Source organism: Scomber japonicus, chromosome 21 (assembly GCF_027409825.1).
Source record: "Scomber japonicus isolate fScoJap1 chromosome 21, fScoJap1.pri, whole genome shotgun sequence".
NCBI lineage: Eukaryota > Metazoa > Chordata > Actinopteri > Scombriformes > Scombridae > Scomber > Scomber japonicus.
The window spans coordinates 7,179,634-7,204,799 of NC_070598.1; the positions used below are offsets into that span (position 1 = coordinate 7,179,634).

Sequence of the window (25,166 nt, forward strand, 5' to 3'; positions counted from 1 at the left end):
CCCTGCTGTTAGTGGACTGGACTGGGTGGGCGGGACCCCTTAATATCTCTCCGGGGAGTGGAGGGGTGGGGGGTGGGGGGGGGACAACACTGCTAAAGAAAACATGCTAATATATTCCCTAAATAATGTATTTTATATGTAAATCTTGTTAATAGTGTTTAGTTGGAGTTAGGTACATGTTGTGATTGTTGGATGTTTTTATGTCTTTCTCGGTTTGTAATCCTGATGTGATATCCCTGATTTGTTTTCTACACTACACTTAGTTTTTTCTTTTAGACAAGTTCACTCCTCGCTTCTTGTGAAATTTTATCGTGTTCACTTTAAGAAAAAATACAAATAAAATGTTTGTAACATGACGTACTCGGGCCTGATGTTCTGTGTGTAAAATACAACCAAATGTCACAATAGAGAGACTTTAACCCTTAAACAGGCAGGAAAAATAATTTAATGTTATTAGTTTGTCATTTTTTAAAATCAGTAATTCTTTAAATTTTATTCTTTATCATTCAGGTATAAAAATGGTAATAATGGTAACCAATTGAATGTTTAATTTGATAAAGAGAAGTGATACATTCTTGCTTTCCCTTGTCATTAATATCAGACTAGTTTCTAAACTGACTCATTTCTATGAAAGTAAAGGCTCACCACAAGCTTCAGTTATTAACTCATTAGAAAAAGGACAAGGCACATACAACTGAACAACTACCTTAACCAATCATGCACCTAATATGGTGTTAGTCTGTATCTCCTGGTGCATGTTGTCTGTTTAAGGGTTAATAAGAAGTTTAACCCTCCTGTTGTCCTCGAGCCAAGGAAAGAAGAGAGGAAGAAGGGAGGAAAGAAAGGAAGGAAGGACGGAGGAAAGAAGGAAGGAGGGAGGCAGGGAGAAAGGAAAAGAGGAAGTAAGGAAGGGAGGGAGGAAGGACAAGTAAGGAAAGGGGTGGAGGAAAGGAAGGAGGGAGGGAGAGAGAAAGGAAAAGAGGAAGTAAGGAAAGAAGGAAGGAAGGAAAGGGGAGAAGGAAGGACGGAGGAAAGAAGGAAGGAGGGAGGGCGGGAGAAAGGAAAAGAGGAAGTAAGGAAAGAAGGAAGGGGGGGAGGAAAGGAAAGAAGGAAGGACAAGTAAGGAAAGGGGTGGAGGAAAGGAAGGGAGGAAGGAAGGACGGAGGAAAGAAGGAAGGAGGGAGGGAGAGAGAAAGGAAAAGAGGAAGGGAGGAAGTAAGGAAGGAAAGGGGTGGAGGAAGGAAAGAAGGAAGGGAGGAAAGAGAGAAGGAAGGAGGGAGGAAGAACAGACCGAAGGACAGAAGGAAGGAAGGAAGGAACAGCCAAAACAGACGGGACCCGGGAGGACGCCACAAGAGACGACTTGCACAAATCAATATGCTTTATGAAAATTTTATTTGAGGCTTAGATTATCACATGCAAACACCACTCTATCCACAGGCAGAGAGGGTGAGAAAGCCTTAGTACAGTATACTTCAGTAGAAAGGTAAACTATTATTCTTTTATTAAAACATAATGGCTCTGGAAAGGTTAGTGCTATTGCAGATGCAAACCTTTTGTAAATATGATATATTCTATATATTAAACACATGGAAATGCAATTAAAATATTGCATTGTAATCATCTCAACTGTACAGCTATTGTATACAATTTCGTATTGATCGCACTGCTTTGCAAAACAGATTCATGATCACTATCGCTCGGGTAGACAGCCGCTCCACAAACATGTTACAACTACATCACACGTTAAAATTAAACAACATAGAAAAATGTGACAGCGTAAACGACACATATACGAGGGACGAGTGTTTAATGCGTTAATCATCCGACAGCTGAGCGGAAACCGAAGCCGTGACTGTCAGATGGGTTTAATTCTCACCACCTCGTTGATTTGTGAGTTAGTGATTTTTTTTTTACGTGATTATTTTTTTTTGGTCCCGATCTGGAACGGTTACGCTACAATATGTGAACGTAAGAAAAACCATAATGCCACCTATATATAAAAATGTATCTGATGATGATGATGATGTTGAGGCAGTTTTTTCTATTTCCAAAATGAAAGTGGCCGCTGAGTTGAACCACTGTGACAAAAAAAAAGAAAAAAGAAAAAAGAAAAAAAGCACAGATTGATATGCAGTAGGACAGGCAATGGACACATGTGAAACTTATACACAACATTAAACAGTCACTTTAACATAAACCTCACATACAGCTGAAATCAGGCCAAGAAACGCCTTCATTATAACTGTTGCTACAAAGCAATAAATATTAACTTATTCTCAGAATTAAAAAGAAGAACACAATATATATATATATACACATATATATATTTATGTAATTACATTCAATCCTTCCTTCTAAACTACAGTTATTACAACATCTTTATTTTAGCAGCATCGCCTGGGCAACTAAAGAAAGTGAAAGTTTATAACCACAACAAGCTTGACGCTCCAAAAAAAAAAAACAACAATAAAAGAATCAGGCCCATTTTTTGTGCAACAAAGCCTTAGTTATTATGGAAATCATTGAGAAGCTACTGTAGTTGGTCTACAAAGAGGCTGACGATAACCCAACCTTACGTTTCCCCTCCCCGACACGAAGACCGGTTCTTACAGAGATAAAACTTCCCAGTCGGATGGTATCATCTTTAAAAAAAAGGTTGTGTAATTCTCGTACATTCATATTTTTCCTTTTTGATTCCACGTCCACAGTACCACACGTACACCACACACACACACACACACACTTTGAGAGCTCTCTTCCTCTCACTCGTTACTCTAGGTGCCTTCTTCATAGTGCAAAAGCAAATTACTGTGCTGTGGGTCTAAGCGCAGAGAGAGAGAGAGAGGGAGGGGGAGGGGGAGGGGGGGTTACAGCCATTAGCAACCAAAGACATTTAGAGGACTCTTCTTTATGCCCGTGGGTGTTTAGGTGTTTGATGAGTGGTTTCAGTTGATTCGTCTATGAAAAAAGAAAAAGAACAAAAAACTTGAATTAGGTTAAAAATGTTAAAATTTCACCCTCAAGTTTTAATTTTTTCCTTTATGTATGTAAGTATGTATGTAAGTATGTGTACCTTCTCCTCCTCTGCAGGTATAAGCGGATAAGCCACTGTACCACAAATGGCCAAATCACAGCGAAGGCCAAACTGGTTGGAGAAATGTCAAAAGGCCACCAGGATGGTTTCTAAAATTAAAAAAACAACAGAACAAATCAATATAGTTCATCAAACATGGTTAAAACAATGTATAAATAATCACAGATCACACTAATGTTCACAAAATGTTTTTAATTAAGTTTACCCGACTCTTCCTAGTCACAGGGGGAGCTGCATAAGTAGGAGACAGAGACACTGATCTTGCCTGGAAAAGAAAGAAATTGGAAAAAAAGGTTAGTAAGTGTTTGTTAAATAGGAGAAAGATTAAACACAGTGCAACATATGAACGCTTCAGTGATCATCCTTTAACTGTTGTTTAATATGTCAAAGTACAAAGTGCTTATCTGCTCTGCTTCACTGTCTCATCTACACACTGAAATCATAACCCTAACCCACAATCAATGTTAGTTTTACACAATGACCTCTGCTGTGTCATTTTAAATTACTTAACCTTCACATACTGTTCATATTCTGACTCATAATTAGTCTCTAATTCATAAATTCCCCATCAGTCATTAATCATGTGTTTGGTTTATCTTATGGAAAACAAACTATTTTTCTTTTAGTAATCTCACATTTGTACATTTGCATATAAAAATGTATCAGCTCCACAAAAAAAAAAGAAAAAAAAGAAGATGCATTTTATTTCCATTTTAGTATACTGTGGGTCACATTTAGGAAAAGTCTTGATAAAATAAATGTTTTTATATTTTTATATATGTTATCATAGCTCTCAAATGGAAAATAAATGGTCCATTTTGACCCTGAACAGCATGTAAGGATTAAATTGAGTTAGATTTTAAATCATGATGTCATTAATCAAAAAGTGATGAGGTTAATTCACAAAAACAGCCTCTATATTAAAGTTACTTTTACAACAGCTAATTTTAAATAAAAACACATTTCTGAAACACACCCCTAACTACTAACTTTATATAATCAGATTGTACTGTTTGGTCAACTATTAAATTCACCCATGTGTCTCCATTAGATTATCTGTTATTAAATGTTACATTAAAACAGATCTGAACTGCAGCTGCTCTTTAGCTGCGTGCTTTTATTATAAAGGCAGTTAAACAAATATCCACTTTTTAATTATTTAACCAAAGCAAATATTATATAAAAACACATTGCAAAATTTATTTCAGATGCATGAACCTTAACATCACCAACCACTTTCACTTTGCTATGTAAACACAGACAGGAGTTCACTATAATTAAACTTAAGAGCAGCAGTAAGTGCCGAGTCACCATTCCTGTCACCATTCCTGCCATCAACTTTTTGGCTGAATTATTCCTTTACTTCCCTGTTCTGAGTGAATGAGAGGACGGACTGGTCTGACCTGTGTAGCAGTGAGAGCTTCCAGTGTTTGCAGCCTCTCCAGAACACTCTGCATGTCTTCCTGCAGTCTGGCCAACGCTACGACTATCTGCTCGTTCAGGCTCCCCGCCGGTGTTACCGCTCCTCCCCAGTGGCCCCCGTCACCGTCTCCGCTGCCGTGCATGGGCACCAGGGGTCCAGAGCCGCGGCCTGGAGACCTAGAGCCTAAAAAAAATCCCACAACAAATGAACATGTTTGTGTGTCACTGGAGAATAAAAAAATAGACAAAAAGACAAGAGCTATGGTAGTGAGATCATTTTACTAGATCAATAAAAATTAAATGTTTTCTGGCAGCATCATGATTAAAAAAACCTGTTGTCCTCAGGTCAAGGAAGGACAGAAAGAAGGAAAGGAGCAAGAAGGAAAAGAGGAAGGAAGGAAGGGAGGGAGGGAGGGAGGAAAGGAGGAAGGAAGGAAGGAAGGAAAGGAAGGAAGGGAGGAAGGAAGGAAGGGAGTAAGGAGGGAGGGAGGAAAGGAGGAAGGAAGAAAGGTAAGGAGGAAAAGAGGAAGGGAGGAAGGAAGGAAGAAAAGGAGTAAGGAGGGAGGGAAGGAAGGAAGGAAAGAAAGGAGTAAGGATGAAAAGAGGAAGGAATTTAGGAGAGAAGGAAGGGAGGAAGGAAGGAGTAAGGACGAAAAGAGGAAGGAAGGAGGAGGGAGCAAAGAAAGAGGGGAGGAGGGGAAGAAGGAAGGAAAAATGGAAGAAAGATGGAAGAAGGAAGGAAAGATGGAACAGTCAAAAGAGACGGGGGTCAATTTGACCCGGGAGGACGACATGAGGGTTAAAAAAAAATCCTTTTAAGCTTTAATAAATGCTACAAAATAAGAAGCAGAGAGAGAAATCTCACCTCTCCCTCGTCTGACCAAGGATCCCTCTTTCATGTCCGCACTCAGCCTCTGTCTCTGTCTCTGCGTCATCGTCCCACCGGCGTCCCCGTCTTCTCCTCCGCACCTGACAACATGAGGCGGACCTTCCACCTCCTCGTGGGCCTCGTGGTCCAGAGGCGGCAGGGCCTGGTTCTCCTCCTCGTCCAGCTCATCCAGAGAACGGTTATGCTCTGAGTTCTGGAGACGATTGATGTTTTAAAATGAATATTACAACTGTATACGACGCAATCCCTTCTTTTGAAAAACTGGTTTTAGATTGTTACTCGCCTCCTCTTGGCCAAACTGGTCCACAGAATCACAATAGACCTCGCTGTCTGAGTCACTGGCAAGGTGAGCAGGACCTGATGCATCTACGCTGGGATCTGAGTGAACAAAGGACAAACACAAGGAGACAAACAGGCTCAGACTTGCCCTGTATTATAACGTACTGCCCTGTAATTAACACACTGACATGGAGGAAGGAAGGTTCATTTCATTTGGGTGGTGTTTAAACAAAGACGTTCATTTAACCTTTGTGTTGTCCTCCCGGGTCAAATTGACCCCGTCTGTTTTAACTCTTCCTTCCTCCTTTCCTTTCCTCCCTTCCTTTCTCCCTCCTTTCCTTCCTTCCTCCCTTCTCCCTCCCTTCCTTCTTTCCTTTCCTCCCTTCCCTTCTCCCTCCTTTCCTTCCGTCCTCCCTCCCTTCCTTCTTTCGTTTCCTCCCTTCCCTCCTCCCTCCTTTCCTTCCTTCCTCCCTCCCTTCCTTCTTTGCTTTCCTCCCTTCCTTCCCCCTTTCCTTCCTCCCTTCCTTTCTCCCTCCTTTCTTCCTTCCTTCCATCCATCCATCCATCCATCCATCCATCCATCCTTCTCCCTTCCTTCCTTCCTCCCTCCTTTCCTTCCTTCCTTCCTCCCCCTTTCCTTCCTTTTTTCCTTCGTCCTTCCTTCCTTCCTTCCTTCCTTCCTCCCTCCTTTCCTTCCTTCCTTCCTTCCTTCCTCCCTCGACTCGAGGACAACAGGAAGGTTAAACACTATTGAAAGTGTCCAGAGAAGCAGCTGATGTGTGAAGTGTTAAGATTCAGAGCTGAGAGTCGCCACAGCTCTAGGAATGAAGCTTAGGAGATTATCTGATCACATGGTCCGCAGACATACGGAGCACAGGCGGTCACAGGAGGGTGCGGAGTCGCACTGTCGCGCTGGGGGGGGGGGGGGGTTAGGACCATTTTGAAACATTTCATGGATGTTTTTGTGGTGCAGAGTGAAATTGAACGCTTGTTGGTGTTTTCTCTACCTGCGTGGTGGCCGTTGAGCAGAGGTTCACAGGCTGAGCCCTCGTGGGAGTCGCTGCTGTTCAGTGCGGCCCTGGAGTGACCCCCGTTGGTCAGGTGGGCGACCCCGTTAGCCATTTTACCATTTGAGAGGGGCACTTTGTGTCTCCTGGCTGAACTTTTCTTCTTTGGCTGTGAAGCTGTTGATTTCTTGTCTGAAATAAAACGATAAAACAAAAATGTAAAACGTTCTTAAACAATCATCCCCCACTTTAAAATAGATTTTCAGCTAACTTTTTTTTTTTTTTTTACCTTTTCTGACTTCCTTTATCGGTACTTCCTCTTCCTCTTCCTCGTCCTCCTCCTCGTCGTCGTCGTCGTCCTCTTCCTCCTCTTCATCCTCCTCGTCTTCCTCTTGCAGTTTCTCCTCTGGTCTTTCCCTCACTTCCTTTGGTTTGAGCCGGGCGGGCCGAGTCTCCAGAGTGCCGTTCATCTCCATGGTTCTGATGATGCTCTTAGTGACGCTCTTTGGGATGCTCTTTGACGGCATTGAATTCATCATTGTACCGAAGCCTGTATTAAAAAAAATGATTTTATTACAAAACTGTGACACTAAAAGAAAATGAATCATACTTGGAAACAACGCTGAGTCTTGATGGACCACTACAACCTGCAAGGTAAGAGTCATATGCCTGCGTAACTATTGGCGATACTGACAATAGGTTTGTTAGGTTTAGGGTTGCTGTTGTTTCATGAGTCATAAGAAGTGTACATATTTCTGTAGGAACTGATGACTAAACATGACTTTTGTCACCTCATAATTACATATGACATTAAAGAATATGAAGGCTTACTCTATGTTAATACAACTGTAATAATACTATGATACTGTTTTATTGCAATCTATTTTGTGTAGTGTTTTATTATTTTATTTTATTTTGACTTGTCTCTTTTATTACTTGTATTTTCTTTTATTATTTAAAAGTACTCCTTTAAAATGTACTCATCTTTTATTGTTGGCTTATTCAATTCATTATTTTAAAGTCAGTTTCATTAAATTGTTTCTCTCTAATCCATTATTATTATTATTATTATTATTATTATTATTATTATTATTATTATTATTGTTATTATTATTATTATCATCATCATCATCATCAATTTATTTATTTATTTATAACATTTTATAAACCACCTTGTTTTACTTATGGTAATTTTTTACTTAACTTTTACCATCCTGTGCTTTTATTAATCATTGTAAATCACTTTGGATTACATTTGACTTGTATGAAAGCTGCTAAATAAATACATTTGGATTAATTATTAAGTTTTCAAAATATTATTAACTTGTTTGGATAAATATTCAGAACAGATATAACGTCATATTTGTATATTTGGAGGCTGGCTGGTACAAGTCTTAAGTTTGTTGCTCTCATGATAAATGATGAAAGTTCTTTTTAAAGCTTTGCTGCAGGGGCAATTTCAGACCCCTAAATTTGATCTTAGCACCCCTAAAAATAAATAAATAATTATTGTATTGTAACACTTAGGGCATGTCAAATTCTCATTAGGAGCTGAGCCCCCCAAAAGGTCTGATCCTACAATCGCCCCTGCTTTGCTGCTGTCATTTTTTAGTAGTTTGACTAAATTTCCAATAACAGCTGTGTCACTGTTTACCTTCTTCTACAATACAAACAGATAAGCTAGCAAGTCTGTCAAAATCTATTTCTGTTCGTCGTTCACTTGACCTTCACCCTGCAGGTTGCAGCTGTTCATCAAGTTTCCCCTCGAGGTTAAGAATCACAACTTAAGAGACGCGGAGGAGGAAGAGGAGGTAGAGGAACATTTTAGGTAGACTAGACGTATACAAAGCCTAGAATCATCTGCAGCATGCAATTTAAAAAAATCACTACATGGCACTAACAGCACTTTTCGCTACAACACCAGACAAATACTCAACTACTGCATTTTCACAGTGATGTACTTGCCTTCCAGTTGCCTAGCAAACTTTGTCAAACGGGCTGAGCATATGACAGGAGGCAAATTATAAAAGGTTAAGCTCCACATGCTGAAATCTGACATCTCAAACAAAAGTGAAGTAGAGTAATAACAAAAACCAACCTGAGCTCAAGTCTGATATCTGAGTGAGCTTTGTCTTCTCCTCCACCAGCTCGTAGAACGGGCCGAGGACACGCAGCAGCTCCTCCACCTCGTCCGTTATGGGCATGCCCTCCAAGATCTGCACATAGAGTAAATATGGATGTAGTACTCCTGTGTGATAAAACTCAACTTATATCAATGTCAAATCTTCTATTTAAAAAAAAGGAAGAGAAAACATACCAGCTTCATTTCATCAACATAGGCGGCCATTGCTTCTTCTTTTGACATATCTCCAAGTGAATTCCAAGAATCCCTGAATAATGAAAGTAATACAAATGCATTATTCTGTCTTTCTGTAAGGTCCATTGTCAGAGTAAAGACTCAGTATTAAAATTGACTTTGAACATTTCTGCCCCACTTTGTCAATGAGGCCAGTTTATTTGGAGGTTATTTGAGGTCTTCTTTGTCAGCTGAAGTTCGAAGGCTAACAGAAACGTAACCATTCTCTACTAACTCGGGCATTTTCCTAAACTAAGTGTTTTTTTTGTTTTTTCTATGCAATATAATTTCCTGATACATTTGCAAAGTGCCCACAATGTACTGGGACAATGAGAGAAGCTGTCCAAGCTAAGGAGGCGAGAGGTCACATTCCACATTTCACTGCTGCTCTGAGTCCAGAGATCACTGAACATAACCTGAGACTAAACACAAGGGGCAGAAAAAACCAGGGGGAGAGATACACATACGCTATCAGTGAGGTTGAAAAAACATCATGTTGTGCAATGTGAACAAGTCAAACAATGTGTCAGTTTCAACATTCTCGGATATAGTTTCATGAGCTGCCTTTGAAGGGTGTGGTGGCAGGAGTGACTTTTATAAAAAAGTTATGTGGCTCCAAAAAATCTAAATGAAACTAGTAAAGTACTAACTGTATGTTTAGTATTCTTATTATTACCATTTTGCTTTGCCAACTGCATCCCAGAAGCCAGGTCGGGGAATATTGCACGCACCCACAGTGGCTTGTTTATAGTAACTGTAGAACTTGAGCATCATGTCATTGGAGGGCTGAAAGGGACCTGGAAGAAAAGAGAAGGGTGATTATTTTTAAAAACTGCTTATTAAGCATTTACTCTTACTATTTTCTTTCTCTTGCAGATTATCAGGAGTTCAAAGACAAGATTGACAAGTTTCTCTTCTTGTTCCTACAGAAGGCTGTTTTCACATTCATCAGCACAAGGTAGAAAGTTTCTCTGTGTTAATTGAAAATCCAATTTTAAAGGAGCGAACCTATGAACATGATTTGAGACATTACAAATAGTTGAGAAGCCGATCAGGGTCCAGTATGCAACTTGTGATGTGGAAACTTGAGACATCCAGTGCACAAACACCGAGAATTAATTTTACAGTGAAGTAAGAGACATCTTCTGTCCAGCAGTTTAACTTTAATAACTTGAATGCAATTGGCCTTTAAGTGATTTTTAATTGATATTTATTGTTAACTATGTAGTTATATAGTATATTTGGTTCATTACTCTATTTACTGTTGTCCTTTATTGCTGGCTGAGCATCAAATTGCCCCTCGGGGATAAATAAAGATAACCATGACCCCATAGTTTCATGAATTTTTAAAGAGGGAGAACTAATAGATGTTATTTTAAGGATTTTAACAAGATAACTGTTGTTTTAGGGGAAAAACCATCAAAGAAGTATTTTAATATACATATTAAAAAAGTGGTTCTCATGCCTTTTCACCTCAAAGACCCTTAAACTGACATAAGTTAGACCATATTTTGATAATATATTAGACTTTAACATGTTTCAGTACAGAAAATATACGAAACCTGGGACCAAAATAATCACATATCCTGGCACTGTGTTACTTATGGATGGTATTATTAAGATAAGATAAGACATATCTTTATTGATCCCCCTTGGAAGGAATTCAAATGAACACAAACAATAAGTGTAAGAAAAAAGTAGCAGCATAAGAGTGAAAATGATCTAAATAAATAAAATAAAATACTATATACAGTAAAACTATCTCTGTGTGAATAAATCTGCAATATGAAGAAGTTCCTGAGATAATATACATGTGTGCAGTGTTGTGTGGGGATTAACATTTTGTGGGGGATCCCCTGTAACCCTCTTAAGGACTCCTGAAGGAACCCCGGACCCCACTTTGAGCACCACTACTGTCTTTAAAAAAAAAGTGATTGTGTTTTTAATGCATTGAGCTGACAAGGCTGCTCTGCTTAACCTGTGTGTGTAAAGTGGATTAAAGCCTTTGTAAATCGCACACTCAAGCTGTTGCACTGCTGCACCACTCTCATGTTTAATAAGCTGGTTGTTATTTTTTGAACTGGTTATACTGGTGGATCTAAAAAGCCAAAAGCCAAGGACACCCCCGCCCCCCTCTAACTCACCATCCGGGGGTAAAGTCTTGATCACTTTCACAGCAGCATCAAACCTAATCCGAGTCAGACTGCTCTCATCCCGCACACTGACACTCTCCACCTCCATTGTGTCTCTCTCTCCAAAAGCCGAGTCAACACACAACAAACCTGCAGACAGACAGTAAACAAATAAATACACAGCCATATCCCACCAGTAGGAGGGTTGTGTATCTAGGACACGACTTGTGTGCGTCACAGGTCTAAATATATCAAATATTTATGCTAAATATAATCTAAACTTGTAAAACTTTTGATTTAAATGCTTATAATAAGCCTCACTTACCGTAAAATCCGCCGGCCTATCTGTTTGTGGGGAGGCGACCTGTCACTAACACTCCAGCAGACGCCATGAACAGCTAAATAAAGCCAAAGGTAAAGCGGTGCATTCTGGGAATTGTCGTTTTTAATCGATATCGCCTACAAACTCCACAATCCTCTGCTTCCACTTTAAAAAAAAAAAAAAGGTTGTTAAGTTAAGCGAGTAGATTTAAAAAAGGCGGTAAAATAACTGACAGGTGGAAAATGTGTAAATATATAAAATGCTGTGTTGTTTTTATGTAATCGCGATTTCATTACGAACTGCGGGTGTAGCTACGTGTAGTTAGAAACTACGTATCCCACAATGCATTGCGCGATGATCCAGTTTTTTCTCCAGTTGGGAGGGTGATAGGCTGGCAGCTGTGAAAAGGAAGAGATGTCACTCTGTCCTTGTTTTAAAGTACAGCTGTAAAATATCAAGAGCTGACACTATTTATATAGATTGACAGAATATTAAGTACAATTAAAGGAAGAAATTATTTCATTAAAAGTGTAATTCTTTAAGTTCTTGCTCTTTTTAAAGAAGCTTTAAGTTACAGCTTCTCAAATGTGAGGATTTACTGCTTTTCTTTATCTTATCTTTTCATCTGACAAAACAAAAGATTGTTGAAAGATCTTTTTTTTCAGGTTATTGTGAGAAAAACAGAAAATACACAACCAAAAATATTTTCTACATTCATATATATTTCCAACATAAGTGTAAAGACAAACAAATAAACACATTATTAAGTATCAATTACGTAATTATGTAACAAATACAGAATTGAACTGAGTCTAAGGATATATGTTGTCACCATATGCTTTATAGATTATAACACATTATAATTAGCGATAGGTAATATAGCTTTTGGTCAATTAATCAATTAGTTGCCAACTATAAAATTAACCAGCAATTATTTTATATCATTAATTAATTATTTGGAGTCAATCTTTAATAAGAAATATCAAAACTGCTGGTAAGGTAAAGATATTTGAAGATATCATATTGGGCTTTTTGAAACAACATTATTTTTCACAATTTCATGGCGTAATATGGCAAGCAAACAAACCAATCAATTAATAAAATAAGAACCAATAATAACCAATAATGTAAATAATCATTGGTTGCAGCACTATTAGGCTTTTTCATTTAAATTGAGTTGACTTGAAAAAAACAAAACTAGGCATACTAGCATGAATTAAATAAATCAACATGAATTAAACAAATACAAATTATGCATAAATAAAAAAACATTGTTTTAAATCAATCACATTTTATTTGTATAACATAGTTCATACAACAAAAAAAACAACAACAAACAAACCAAAATCAAAAACAAAAAATCAATAAAAACAGGAACCTTATGAATCTGCAGGTAGGATAAAAATGTCAAAATTACGAATACCAAAATAAAATAAAAGATTAATATAAATATTTAAAATATATATAATGAGTAAAGAATAAAATAAAATCACTATATAATAAAATGAGTAAAACCAGAAATGTTAATGGGGGTATAAAAAAGGAAAAAAATATAAGAGGAAATTAGAATAATAAAACAACTATGAGTAAAAGTAATTAACTAAAACCAGACGTAAAAAGTGGGCTATGATGAGGAAAACAATCAGGAAATAAAAAAGAACAATCCAAGTAGTAAAACAGGCAAAAATATAAAGTCATAGACTTATTAAATAATTACTACTACTACTACTAACAACAACAACAACGACAACAAAATAAAAATAAAATAATGATAATGATAATGATAGTAATAATAAAATAATCATAATAATCATGATCATAATGATAATATACATGCATAAAATGATAATGATGAAGCACATTTAGCCTACAAATTCAAACTGCGCCCTTTTCTTTTTAAACAGAGAAGTGACTCCTCCTTCTCTTCACACACGATCTTCGGCTTGAGGTTACGCCAAAGCGAGGGCAGGAATCCCACAATAGCAAGGCGGAGGAGTTTTTCTTTTTTTTTTCTCTCTCTCTCTCGCTCTCTCTCTTTCTCTCTCAGTCTCTCTCCCTCTCTCTCTTTTTGTGTGTGTGTGTGTGTCGAGGCAGAGCTGGAGCTGGTGGCTGTTTCAATCAAAAGGGGGACTCAGAGAGGGAAGGGAGTGCTGCTCTGCGGACGGAGAGATGTAAGATGGCAGAGCTACAAATGTTGTTAGAGGAAGAGATCCCAGCTGGAAAAAGAGCGCTTGTGGAGAGTTACCAAAACCTCACCAGAGTAGCAGACTACTGCGAGACCAATTATGTCCAGGTAAGTGTGTGTGTGTGTGTGTGAGAGAGAAAGAGAAAGAGAGAGAGTGTGTGTCAGCCTTATCTTTAACCTCCTTTCCCCCCCCTTTCTTTTCTTCCTCCTATTGGGATTGAATGGTTTTGTTGGGACAGGGGGAAAAAAGCAGTAAAAAAAACACTTTGATGAGGCTTTCAAATACAGTGGGATATACTCAACTCGCTTGTATCAGCTCACATTTATTCCGTTTACACAGAGGGTGTGTCTACTTTTTTTCCCCCTCTCTCTCTCTCTTTTTTTATTACACTGTGTGGCTTCAAAAAAACTGCTTCCACACTCCCATAGTGAGTAAGGGGGGGTTGTGTGTTTTACAGTAGGTCATTGAACACATCTCAATTAGTAGGATTTAATATCAATTTTTCGACACCTCAACTAGAAAGTTTTCTGCAGTGTGCAGCATGCTAATTGATGCGGACACTGCTTCATATAGTGCTGAACTACATGTCACACTCAATCTCTAATGTCCATATGAATACTATAGTAGCAGAGCAGTCCATTACATACCAAAAAGGTCATTAAACTCGCCATTTAATACCGCAGGAACAGCTCAATTCCCCCATTGGGATGTTATAGGAATTACAGTGGAGGTATATTGAACGTAGCATTCCACATTAAATACTATTATATGCATATTATGTTAGGATAGGGTGTTGTTTTTAGTGAAGCCTTTTTAAAATGCTGGTTAATTCAGTTGCAAGGGATTGTGGGAAGAATGTAAAGGCATTGTTAGTTGGTCAATAAAGGTTGGAGATATTGATTTTCCTTCTTTCTTTCTTTCTTTCTCCCTCCCTCCCTTTCTTCAACTTATTCATGGGAACTGAGCTTGCTTTAATCTGTGAAGCTGCACATCTGCCTCATCTCTTTTGGTTCACTTCTTCTAATCTTCTAAAGTATTGTATATTTTTTTTTAGATTTTAAAAAAGTGGTTAATTTAGTGTTAAATCTCACATTTTTTGACCTCTTAAACTATATATATATTTTGACACTTGTGTTGAAATGATTGTTGCCAAGGTGATCACAGATGGGTTGTTGTCTTTTGTATTTATTTATTTCAAATTTGACCCAGTTAACAAGTGTGGTGAGCCACTAGTGGAACAAGTCAAGAGAGCATAAATTTAGTGACAGACAAAACAGAGAGAGGTGGGTGAGGAAATCTGTGTGTGTGTGTGTGTGTGTATGTGTGTGTTTTGGGTCTTTTTCAGCATATCAAGCCCTTCGAGGGTGTGTCCATTCCAGCTGTACTCCCCCAGGACTCCCTGTAATTTTGTTTTCTTCCCTTGTCCTCGCATGATTTGGCATTGTGAGGCACCGCCGTGAAGACGTGTGCCAGATATAGCCCACGCAAACAAACATAACTCTACCTCATCTAAGCTTAAAATGAAGTGGATGAAGCTTTAGTTGTTTGTTTTTTTTTAACTTCTGACACTTGTAGTATTAGTCAGATGGGGCTTTTTGTTTTTGGTCAAGATTGTTTAGATACAGAGAAATAAGATAACTCTGTACTTGACTTGTTTATCACAGCCAGCTGTAACATGACAAAGAAAACACTAGAAACTTAATTTTCCACATTAACATAGTATATTAACATCTGTTTATAAAAGCCAACATTTGATTTATAAGTTATTTCTCATCAGGATGTTAGTATTGAAAGCCAGTGTTTATGTCTTTTAGTCCAGATCATGAGCTATCAAAAGTGATATTAAAGGGCAAGTCCACAATTTCTCAAAATGTGTCTTTAAAATATCAATCAGGTGTCCATATGAGCAGTAGAAGGGCTTTTCTTAGCTGTAATCATTCCTCCTGTTCATACTGGCCATTAAAAGATCTTCAAATGGCTTTTCAGTGTAAGTGATGGAGCCAAAATCCACAGTGTGGCCACACAGGCATTTAGTGCAAAAAAAAAAAAAAGAAGCAGAAGTTAATATGAGGCTTCAGCAGTCTGAGTCATAGATGTAGAGCAGATATCTGCCACATTTACAGTCATATCAAGTGGATATCTGCCACATTCACAGTCTTTTCAGCATCAGATTCCCTCTTTGTGTTTTCTCAGACAGTGTTTCCATGTTTTTGTTGAGCTGTGGTGGAAGTATAGCAAGAAAAAGAGGAACGTTGGCACTAAAAAAGACATGGAAATGGAAAGATATCTATCTAAGATATCTCGATTTGACTCATTTTGGACAAATGAAGCTTCATATTAGCTTCAGATAAACTTTTAAACACATTTTTGCACAGGATGTGGACTGTGGATTTTGGCCCCCATCACTTGTCAGTAAAGCCAGACCAATATATGGGTTGGCGGATATTATTGGCCGATGTTGGCCTATTTCAGATATATCAGTATCGGTGCATGTTGACCGATATGTGCCATTTTTGGGGGGGGGGGGGGGGGGGGGTGGTATTCTCATTATAGGCAGCCTTTTATGTATATTTGATCCTATTTAGTAGGTCAACAGATAGATAGATAGATAGATAGAGTTAGGCATAAGTAGTACTTCAGTGTGAAGGCTTAGCGTCTATAAATTGGGCTACTTTCATGCCAAATTTGATAGGAAATAATAAATATTCAAGTCATCATCTTCTGTCCAAAAATCTCCACTGAGTCCAAAACTAATGAGATGTAAAACATGCACAAAAATACTCGACCCATCATTTTTATGTTGCTGTGATTCAGGAGGAACCTTTGCTAAGTCATGGATTATGAGAGCAATTATCATCGACCAATTTTGGTATAACTTCAACCGAAACTCAGCGATAAGACCGAGAGGACTGTTTTTAAAGTGCTGACATTAAAAAAAAAAAGGGGGGGGGGGGGGGCAGGATTTGAAGGTTTTCAGCACATGTTGCGAGCTCAGTGAGAAGCGAGCGTCAGAGTAACTGTGCAATTTTTCATAAGCCTTCTCTGTCTGCTGTAGATACTCACTCTCTCTCTCTCTCTCGCGCTCTCTCTCTCTCTCTCTCTGCCTCTGACACACACACACACACACACACACACACATACACACACACATACACACACACATATAAAAACTGTGCACTCCTTAGCCGAACCACGCACATATCAACATGCCTCAGCTTGAATCTGCTCGTCTTTTTCAGCGCTCCTCCTTCACATTTCCATCTCCTCTCCTTCTTGTCATGGAGGTTGTGCTGCTGGTGTGTGTGTGTATGTGTGTGTGTGTGTGAGGACTGTAGTACAGCTCAGCAGGCTGCAGCAGATGGTGAAAGCACTGTTTAACCAAGGACAGATCACTGGCCCACTTTCTCAACTTGATAATGACTTTTGTTTGTCCAAGAGGGTGTTTTTAGAAGTGTGTGTGTGTGTCTGTGTGTGTGTGTGTGTGTGTGCGTTTTCAATTTTTAGCATATGACACACTGACAGGTCAGAGTTATGTTTCCTGTTGCCCCGCTGACTGTGAAGATTGGCTAGCTGGAAATGCCTCCTCTGTGTCAGGAAGTGGCTTAATAATAGAGCCAGAAAACACCCTTTGACGTTAAGACACTTGTACAGAGATTACTCTCATGTATCTGGAGTTTTGGATTGTCCTGTTTTATTGTAGATTATATAAGGTTATTCCTCCTTGCTCAGTGGTTTTTGCCCCCCCCTCCCGCCCCCCCCCCCCCTTATGTTCTGCTGTCCTCCTTTCATTGATGCAGTCAGCACCGTGTCTGTTTAACCTCTGTGACAAGGACGCATAAATGCAAAGTGGGCCACCTGGCTGTGCTGGCAGGCCACACTGATGGACTGCTTTTGTTTTGATCATACATAAATTCAGGTTGTATTAGCTTCCCCTAAGGCTGTTTTTTGATATGAGCTGAAATGATTAGTCTGTTGATTGATATAGAAAATGAATCAGCTGCTCTTTTAGTTGATAGATTAATCACGTCAGATGTATTTCACGCTAAAGTCCGATTCCAGCTCGATCTGCTGCTTTTTCTTTGTCACACCAGATAATTAACTTGATTTTTTTTTTTTTTAGTTGCACAAAACAAGCAATTTGAAGACAATACCTTAGGCTCAAAGATATAGAATTAATGATCTGCAGTTAAGTAAATGATAAAGATAATTAGGTTGGTTTCTGCTCTAGGTATTTACTCTAATTGTGATACTGATAAGCTGAAGCTGAAGACCTTTATCACACAACTTTGTAAAAAATAAGAGCTGGAAATAAACCAGTTCTGCTAAATTGTGACCGTCTCAGACACTGAAAGTATTGCTTAAATAGAAAACTGTGTCTGAGTCTTATTCATAGTTTACTTTTTACCTCCTATGAACAGATATTATGTCATTTAAAAGACATAACCAAATAGATTTTTATTAACTTACAGCAGTAAATACTTATTTTATGCTTTATCCATAAAATTCCCATCATATTATCCAAAGCTACTGTTTTCTTAATCTTGCTACCGCCCACGCCAGCTGGATTTGGGACCATTACTGTCCCCTCCCACAGTGTATGTGTTACACTCTAACCCGCACCTGTAAACGTTCAGACCATTCACGCCCGCACAATAGACTTTCATTGATTATATGTCTTCTCCCATCTGAAAAACGTATTACTGTGTAGTGTTCATAAAGAGACACATACATGTCGGTAATAACATGGTGACATTACATTATAGTGCTTCATTACATTCATACTAGTGCAATTATTACAGTGATTCTAGTTCAATTATCTATTCTAAGGCAAAATAAGACTGCTTTTTTTGAGCTTGAGCTTTTGCCTTTATTGGACAGTTGGTAGCAGAGAGGCTGACAGGAGAGAAGGGAGAGAGATGAGTAGGTATGACATGCAACAAAGGTCACTTGCTGGACTCAAACAAGGGGCGTCGCGGGTATGTGGCATGCGATGGAAGCATTTGGCTATGAGGGAGCTCCTTCACCGAGGCTATTAACCCTCCTGTTGTGCTTGAGTCAAGGGAGGAAGGAAGGGAGGGAGGGAAGGAAGGAGAAAGGAAAAGAGGAAGGAAAGAAGGAATGAAAGAAGGAAGGAAAGGAAGGAGGGAGGGAGGAAAGGAGAAAGGAAAAGAGGAAGGAAAGAAGGAGGGAGGGAGGAAAGGAGAAAGGAAAAGAGGAAGGAAAGAAGGAGGGAGGGAGGAAGGGGGATGGAGGAAGGAAGGAAGGGAGGGAAGGAGGGAAGGGGAGGGAGGAAGAAAGAAAGAAGCAAAGGAGGGAAGGACAGTAGGAGGGAGAGAGGGAAGGAGAAAGGAAAAGAAAGAAAGAGAGAGAGAAGGAGGGATGAAGGACGACAGGAAGGTTAACACACTAACTTTATCCTTCAGGTTAGTGCAAACTCAATCATGGCACCCTCATCCCAATGCAGTCCTCTGTCCAACACCCAATAATACAAAACAGAGAGAAGCTACAAATCTTCACACTTCGCATCAGCTGATAAGTGACTCCAATGATCAACCGATTAACAAAATTGTTGTTGATTGACTTATTGATTGTTTCCAGTGTTACCTTTTTATATTATGTCAATGCTACAATGCTTTTTTGTGGCTGTTGCATCACATGGCATTAAACAACCCTTTACCATCACTCCACCATTAAAACAGTCCACATATGTTCTCATGCTCTTTATAACCAGCATTATAAAACATATGCTGGTTATACAGTTTTAGCTCAGTTGCAGTAATTCTAAAAATACATGTGGTTTATTTTTCCTTTTTTTATTACTGAAAGTCTGACTCAAATTGGACATTTTCAAATCATCCCAATTTCTCATTTCTGCTTAACAGACGGCGTACAGTAACAGGGGAATGGGGAAATGGAAGTGCGACGTTATATGCGGCAGACCGAGAGGTCATGAGCCAATTCAAACCCAGTGTTGCAAGCTGAGGGCATGTGACTGAGCCTGCTGAGCCAGCACGATGCCCACTTGTGTGTTTTTTGGACGAGGACAGAGAAGTTCTGACTGCTTCTAAATGAGCAGTTTTGAATTGTGGGCTATTACTTACATTACACATGGATAGCATCCTGTCTGACAGGAGAGAGCGGACCATCAATTAAGACTATGACTCAAAGGGGAAAAGGAGAGATGTCCTCTTTATGTGCTCCTCATGTAACCTTGGCATACCTGTTCTGTGTTGTTTTTCCCAGGAGAATCAATGTAAGGGTTTTTTTTTTTTTTTTTTTTTACCTGGAACAGAGCCAGTCTCGCCCGAAGGTGATAAATATTGAGCTTTTTTAGAAAAACACTGCTCCGTCTCTCTGGGTTACTCTGAGTCCTCATTTCCTGTCCTTCTTTTCTTCTTTTCTCTCTCTCTCTCTCTCTCTCTCTCTCTCTCTCTCTCTCTCTCTCTCTCTCCCACTCCCTCTCTCCCTCTCTCCCTCTCTCCCTCTCTCCCTCTGTGTGTGCGTAGTGGCCTGGTTTTTCTCCCACCGTGGAGAGGCCTAGCGGCGCTCAGCCTACCGGCCAGGCCCATTCATCCTTTTTGGCCACCTGTCACTCCACCCCCTCAGCTGAGCAGGGGTTGGTTTGCTCCAGACTATTAAACTGATACGTTAGTCTGGTTAAAACATTGAAGTTGACTGTTCATCATCTTTGTTTGGGATTAAAAATTGTCTGCTTTTACAGTTCATTTCAAGCCTTTTAATGGATTATTCTCACTAAGAGAGAGAGAGAGGGAGAGAGAGAGAGCTCCTCCGACAATCTTCTGAGGAGTAGATTAATGTTTGTGTTTTTTTGTTTGCTATATCAGTTAAGTATGTCGCGACAGGCACAGAAGTGACTTTCTGCTTGGACGAACCAATTACCAAATCACTGGAGAAAGGTTAATGAGTTTCTTCCATGTGCAGAGTTCCCCCCTTTGTGTCTCTTCCCTGACACACCGAAGGAATTTTTAATTGCGCTTTGGCACTTCGTCAAGGTCAAGGTAGACCTTATGGCCTTGCAGTCAGCCTCCATCTGCCCCCGCGGAGGTGGAGATATTATGAATTCACCTGATGTACTGCTGAGTTTTAAAGAGGAGAGAGTTAGTACAAGAAAGGATTTGTCCTGCAGGGTTTCTTTTAGTCTGCACACGTACCAACATCACTTTCTCACAGTCTGGTCGCCTCAGGTGGATCGTGTTGTGGTTTGGTTAGTCACAGATTCATATTTAAAGCTGTAGGTGCTTTCTCTTCCATTCAAATAGGTGATGATCAGGACTATGGTACCTATCAGTGTGACTTTCTGTTATTTTTATACCATCAAGATGTCGGATATCATTATTAAACATGGTCATAAAACTTGAAAGGAACATGTTGGAAATGGAAATGTTCCTTGCAAGTTTAAATCCAGGGCTTCAGACCGCTCAGGACATTTTGTTTGTAATGTTACCTCTACTTCCTCCCATGTGTTGACATCAGACCCAACCACAATTAAACAAAGAACAGTCCCCGTAGCTGTTCTAGAGAACTGTAGAGCACAGGGAATCCACTTCTGAATTTATAACACCAATCAATGGACGTTGTTCTTCATGGACTTCCCTATAAAGTCTATAAAATGTCAACAGAAGTAAAAAAAGAAACACCTATCACAACTTCTCAGTCATAAAGGGCACTGCTTCAAATGTCAGACCAACATCCCAAAAACCCAAAGATGTTCAGTTCAGTATTACATATGATTAAAAAGAAGAAGCAAATCCAATTCTAGGGTTGAATAATGAATCAAAACTTGTCTTTGTTTGGTACTTATCACCATAGAAATCACACCGTCATCACATTAATGTTTTTCAATGAGAGGATGTTACTTCTTATCATTCCCTCTAATATCATTAATCATATCCCAAAATGCAATATCCATCAAAATAATTGCAATTAGATGTTCTTTGAAAAATTGTTCCGCCCTAAATGATTCATTGATTATCTAAATGGTTGCTGATTAATTTTCTAATCGATTCATTGTCACGACTCACCATTTCAGGGTTCCCAAAATCTCTATGATGGGAGGTGGTGATTAAAATGCTACCATGACACAAGCATGATGATAATGAGAAGAAGTTTCAGTGGCTTGAACTTTGTTATGATCTAATTCTGTCATCGCTAGAGTCAGAAAGTGACACATTAAAAAAAGTATTCGGCTTTATTTAAACTACTATATAGACTATAACTAGACATCATTTTTACCACATTCAGTCTCAAGTGTTAGAGTGATTATAAGGTTATGTAATGTCTCACTGTGCAGACTGTGGCAGAAAGAACTAAATGACCCGGAAATGAACGTGTCTGTCTTGTAATCTCACATTATCGTCTCCATCTTTTTTTTTTTTTTTTTTAAATTCCCAATCAGCCGCTGGATGTCGGGACAGCTGCGTCAATACAACCAAACCCGACAGAACCCTCTCAGCTGTGTCCTGTCTCACTTATCTTATCCTGTCCGGTTTGCAGTAATCAGCAGTCGATACATCACACCAAGCAAAGAGCCTCGTGAGCTCTACGACCTTCCCGTTGGATTTACAGTACGCTCAGTCTGGTCTAGATTTTATACAGCTTCCTATGCAAGTTCCTTCTCCTGCTGGAGCTTTTCCGAGGAAGGAGAGGTCCCCCTTTTTTAGTGTCAGAGATGTCAGGGAGTTTGTCAAGACCTGTTTTCATTTTCTAACCTGTCAAGTTTACAGAAAGAGAAATAAATCCGTTGTGGTATGTTTTTTTTTTTTTTCTGTGTCAGACCCTCTCCAACAACACTCAAAAGCTTTAAGATGTATGACATGTTGTAGGATTCCAAACATTCCTGAAAGTTTTTCTTTGTTCCCAGAGCATTTCCACCCCTCCGGACAAGCATGAGCGCATAAACGAGAGAAATGTGCTCGTCAGCTGTGTAAATCCAGAGGCGGGGGCGGAGGATGATTTTTTTTTTTTTTTGGCGCACAGTGGAAACATCTGAATTGTGTTGTTTTAGTGTCAAATGTTGGTACACGTCTGAACATTCAGTGCAACGGGGAGACATTGAACTCATCGTTTTGACAGATAGTTTTGTTACTTGCCAAACTTCGGAGTTTGAGTTTTGATATATATGTATTTTGTGTCAGTTCCCCACACCTTCTATGAGTCATGCCACTGAGTCAGAAGGAATACTCATTTGGTCCATTTCCTCCTCCTTCTTCTTCTTCTTCTTCTTCTTCTTCTTCTTCATGGAGGGGGGCAGCTTTGCACCTCTTCTAACCCCTGAACAGTTTCAATCCTCACTGGCAGGAAATCCAGACCTTTTCCTTCCTACCATCTCAACGCAGAAATGTGCACCACCTCGTTTTTTAAAAAAGAGCTTGATTGCATTTCTGTGTCAGTCGTTTTTTTGGCTGTTATCTCGCCAAACTGGTCGGGTGACAATGTTGAAATTGAAGCACTCATCTAGTTCTCCCAGGAAACAAATCCATTCCTCTGACTTGCTGCCACTCCCTTCCCAGTGATAAATTTCCAAGCTCACTTAGCGTATTCGCAATTAACATATTTCTTGCCGTGTTATTTGATTAGCATCTAGCATGCATCTGCTCCGAGCTATGAGTTTATTGTGAGTACAATCACCATACACTCCTTCCATACGCCTCCTTTTTTTTTTTTTTTTTTTTAAAGCCAGTCAAGGTGCTGACAGCCTGTCTACTTCTGCTTGGATATTCTGGAGCCTCTTTTCACTCAAGCATTACTCAGCTCAGAAATATGAGATAAAGTGCCCCAGGAGCGCTTAAGCTCTCTGTGTTGCAAGCTCACCTCATTCTCCTGCATCTCCTACTGTGGCAAGAAGAGTATACTCAGCTCTTCAACAGTGCCGTTATTTACCATTTGTACTCAACATGCGCACACTTTGTTCTGGTTCTGGTGGATGTCTCGAACCAATTTCTTAAAGTATCCACTGCAGTTTCCTCTCTCAAGATGGATTGAGATGGAGCAAGTGGAAGATTCTTGGGTAACTGAACAACAAATGTGGTGATTGTTGAGGATTTGTGGACAATGTGTGGACTAGAGCGTAACAGTGCTTAACATGCCACTAGTAGCAATGCAATCAAGTGTCACATCTGTCCTCCCAACGCCCACTTCTGACCTCACATCAAAGCTCTAGCAGCTGATGCAGTTTGGGTCCGTTTATGCAGCAGAGGGGGTAAAAAAAAAAAAAAAAAAAAAAAGAAAGGGGGGAAAAAAAACTCAGCAGAAATCTGAGTCCACCACTCAGCTTTTTTTTTTTTTTAGTCCACTCTCTCTCTCTTATGAATCAGTTTATTTCTTCCTCTGTTAAAGTAAAGGGGGAAAAAAAGAAAACATGCAATGCAACTGATGATGGTGCAGGAGTATGCAGCTTTGGAGTATTACAGTGTGTAATTAACATGTGGCTGAAGACCTCATGTAACACAGGAATGGAAAGAGTAGACTACATCAGCCCTGGCCTGCCTCCTTACTCTCACCATTTATTATTATTATTATATCAGCTTCTTAACAAATTATTCTGGTCTCATTGTAGGTGTAGCCACTGTGTCACAGGGGAGAAACTGAGTAATTGTGGTAGACTTAATAACTATTAATAGCCACTGGTGTATCTGTTTTTAAGGTCTGGTTTTACAGCTTAAAGTGTGTCACAGGTGCAGGCTAATTATATAGTGTATCATCTTTTTTAGTTTGTGTGTTTTTTGTTTTTTTTCATTGTGGTCTTTTATTTTGAATGACAGAACAGACCTGTGCTGTTTCTTTTTCAGCTGATTTGAAAAAAAAAAAAAAAAAACATGTCGGGGGTTTCGAGCCCAAATTAAAGAAAGATCATCTTTCACATGAGGAATAAGGCGAGCATTCATGGAGACGACGTGAATAACTCCCAGAGAGAGTATGGAAGTGGATCGAATATATTTTAGAAAAGTTATCAATTGCAGCCATTGAAGAACGTGAACTAAACAACATCACATGGTGTACTCCGGGGTTTTCAAAAGCACGGACTCGAAGTTGAATGAACATGTTTGTATGTCCGTCCGTGAAAGACATGCAGGATGTCAATGTATTTCTCTTCACACATCACAGTTCAGCAGTTGTGAGCTCATGCATCAATGGTGCTGTTTGTCAAGGCTCTTTTACAGCTGCAAGATATTGACAAAAAAATACATAAATTGCACCGATTCTTCACAACTTCAACAAGAAAATAGTCTAGAGTCGTTATAATTTAAATGTATTTTCCTTTGCACATCACAGTTGAACATTAGCACCTAATAACTGCAAGATATTAACAGAACAATGTTGAAGGGATGGTAGTTTTGGATTGCATTGTTATAAAGTTATCAGACATCTAAGAGTCCGTTTAGAAATAAGATTGGTTAAAATTGAAGCATCAGAGGCTGATATATCCAGGATTATAGCCCCCTTGGTATATTTCATT

The 25,166-nt window shown here is 39.2% G+C and overlaps 2 protein-coding genes across 6 annotated transcripts in view; one reads left to right on the top strand and one right to left on the bottom strand.

Moving 5' to 3' along the window:
• Window positions 1–1,378: 1,378 nt before the first annotated feature.
• On the bottom strand, window positions 1,379–11,604 carry acbd5a (acyl-CoA binding domain containing 5a). Its single transcript, XM_053342577.1, has 13 exons — window positions 11,508–11,604; window positions 11,195–11,332; window positions 9,727–9,847; window positions 9,012–9,084; window positions 8,793–8,910; window positions 6,984–7,244; window positions 6,695–6,886; window positions 5,692–5,786; window positions 5,385–5,601; window positions 4,501–4,703; window positions 3,303–3,362; window positions 3,077–3,186; window positions 1,379–2,961 (listed from the first exon to the last, which is right to left on the bottom strand). Exons 2-13 carry the CDS (start codon window positions 11,289–11,291, stop codon window positions 2,949–2,951), a joined length of 1,560 nt encoding a protein of 519 aa, XP_053198552.1. The 5' UTR covers window positions 11,292–11,332; window positions 11,508–11,604; the 3' UTR covers window positions 1,379–2,948.
• A 1,970-nt stretch (window positions 11,605–13,574) lies between these two features.
• The window catches only part of abi1a (abl-interactor 1a), a 50,563-nt gene continuing 38,971 nt past the window's right edge, over window positions 13,575–25,166 (top strand). For 3 of the 5 annotated variants that reach the window (XM_053342575.1, XM_053342574.1, XM_053342576.1), the window contains exon 1: window positions 13,576–13,797. In XM_053342575.1, the coding sequence (XP_053198550.1) occupies window positions 13,681–13,797 (117 nt within the window). In that variant the 5' untranslated portion in view covers window positions 13,576–13,680. Of the gene's footprint in view, window positions 13,798–25,166 lie in introns of all 5 variants that reach the window. The other 2 variants (XM_053342572.1, XM_053342573.1) reach the window with 1 other exon arrangement.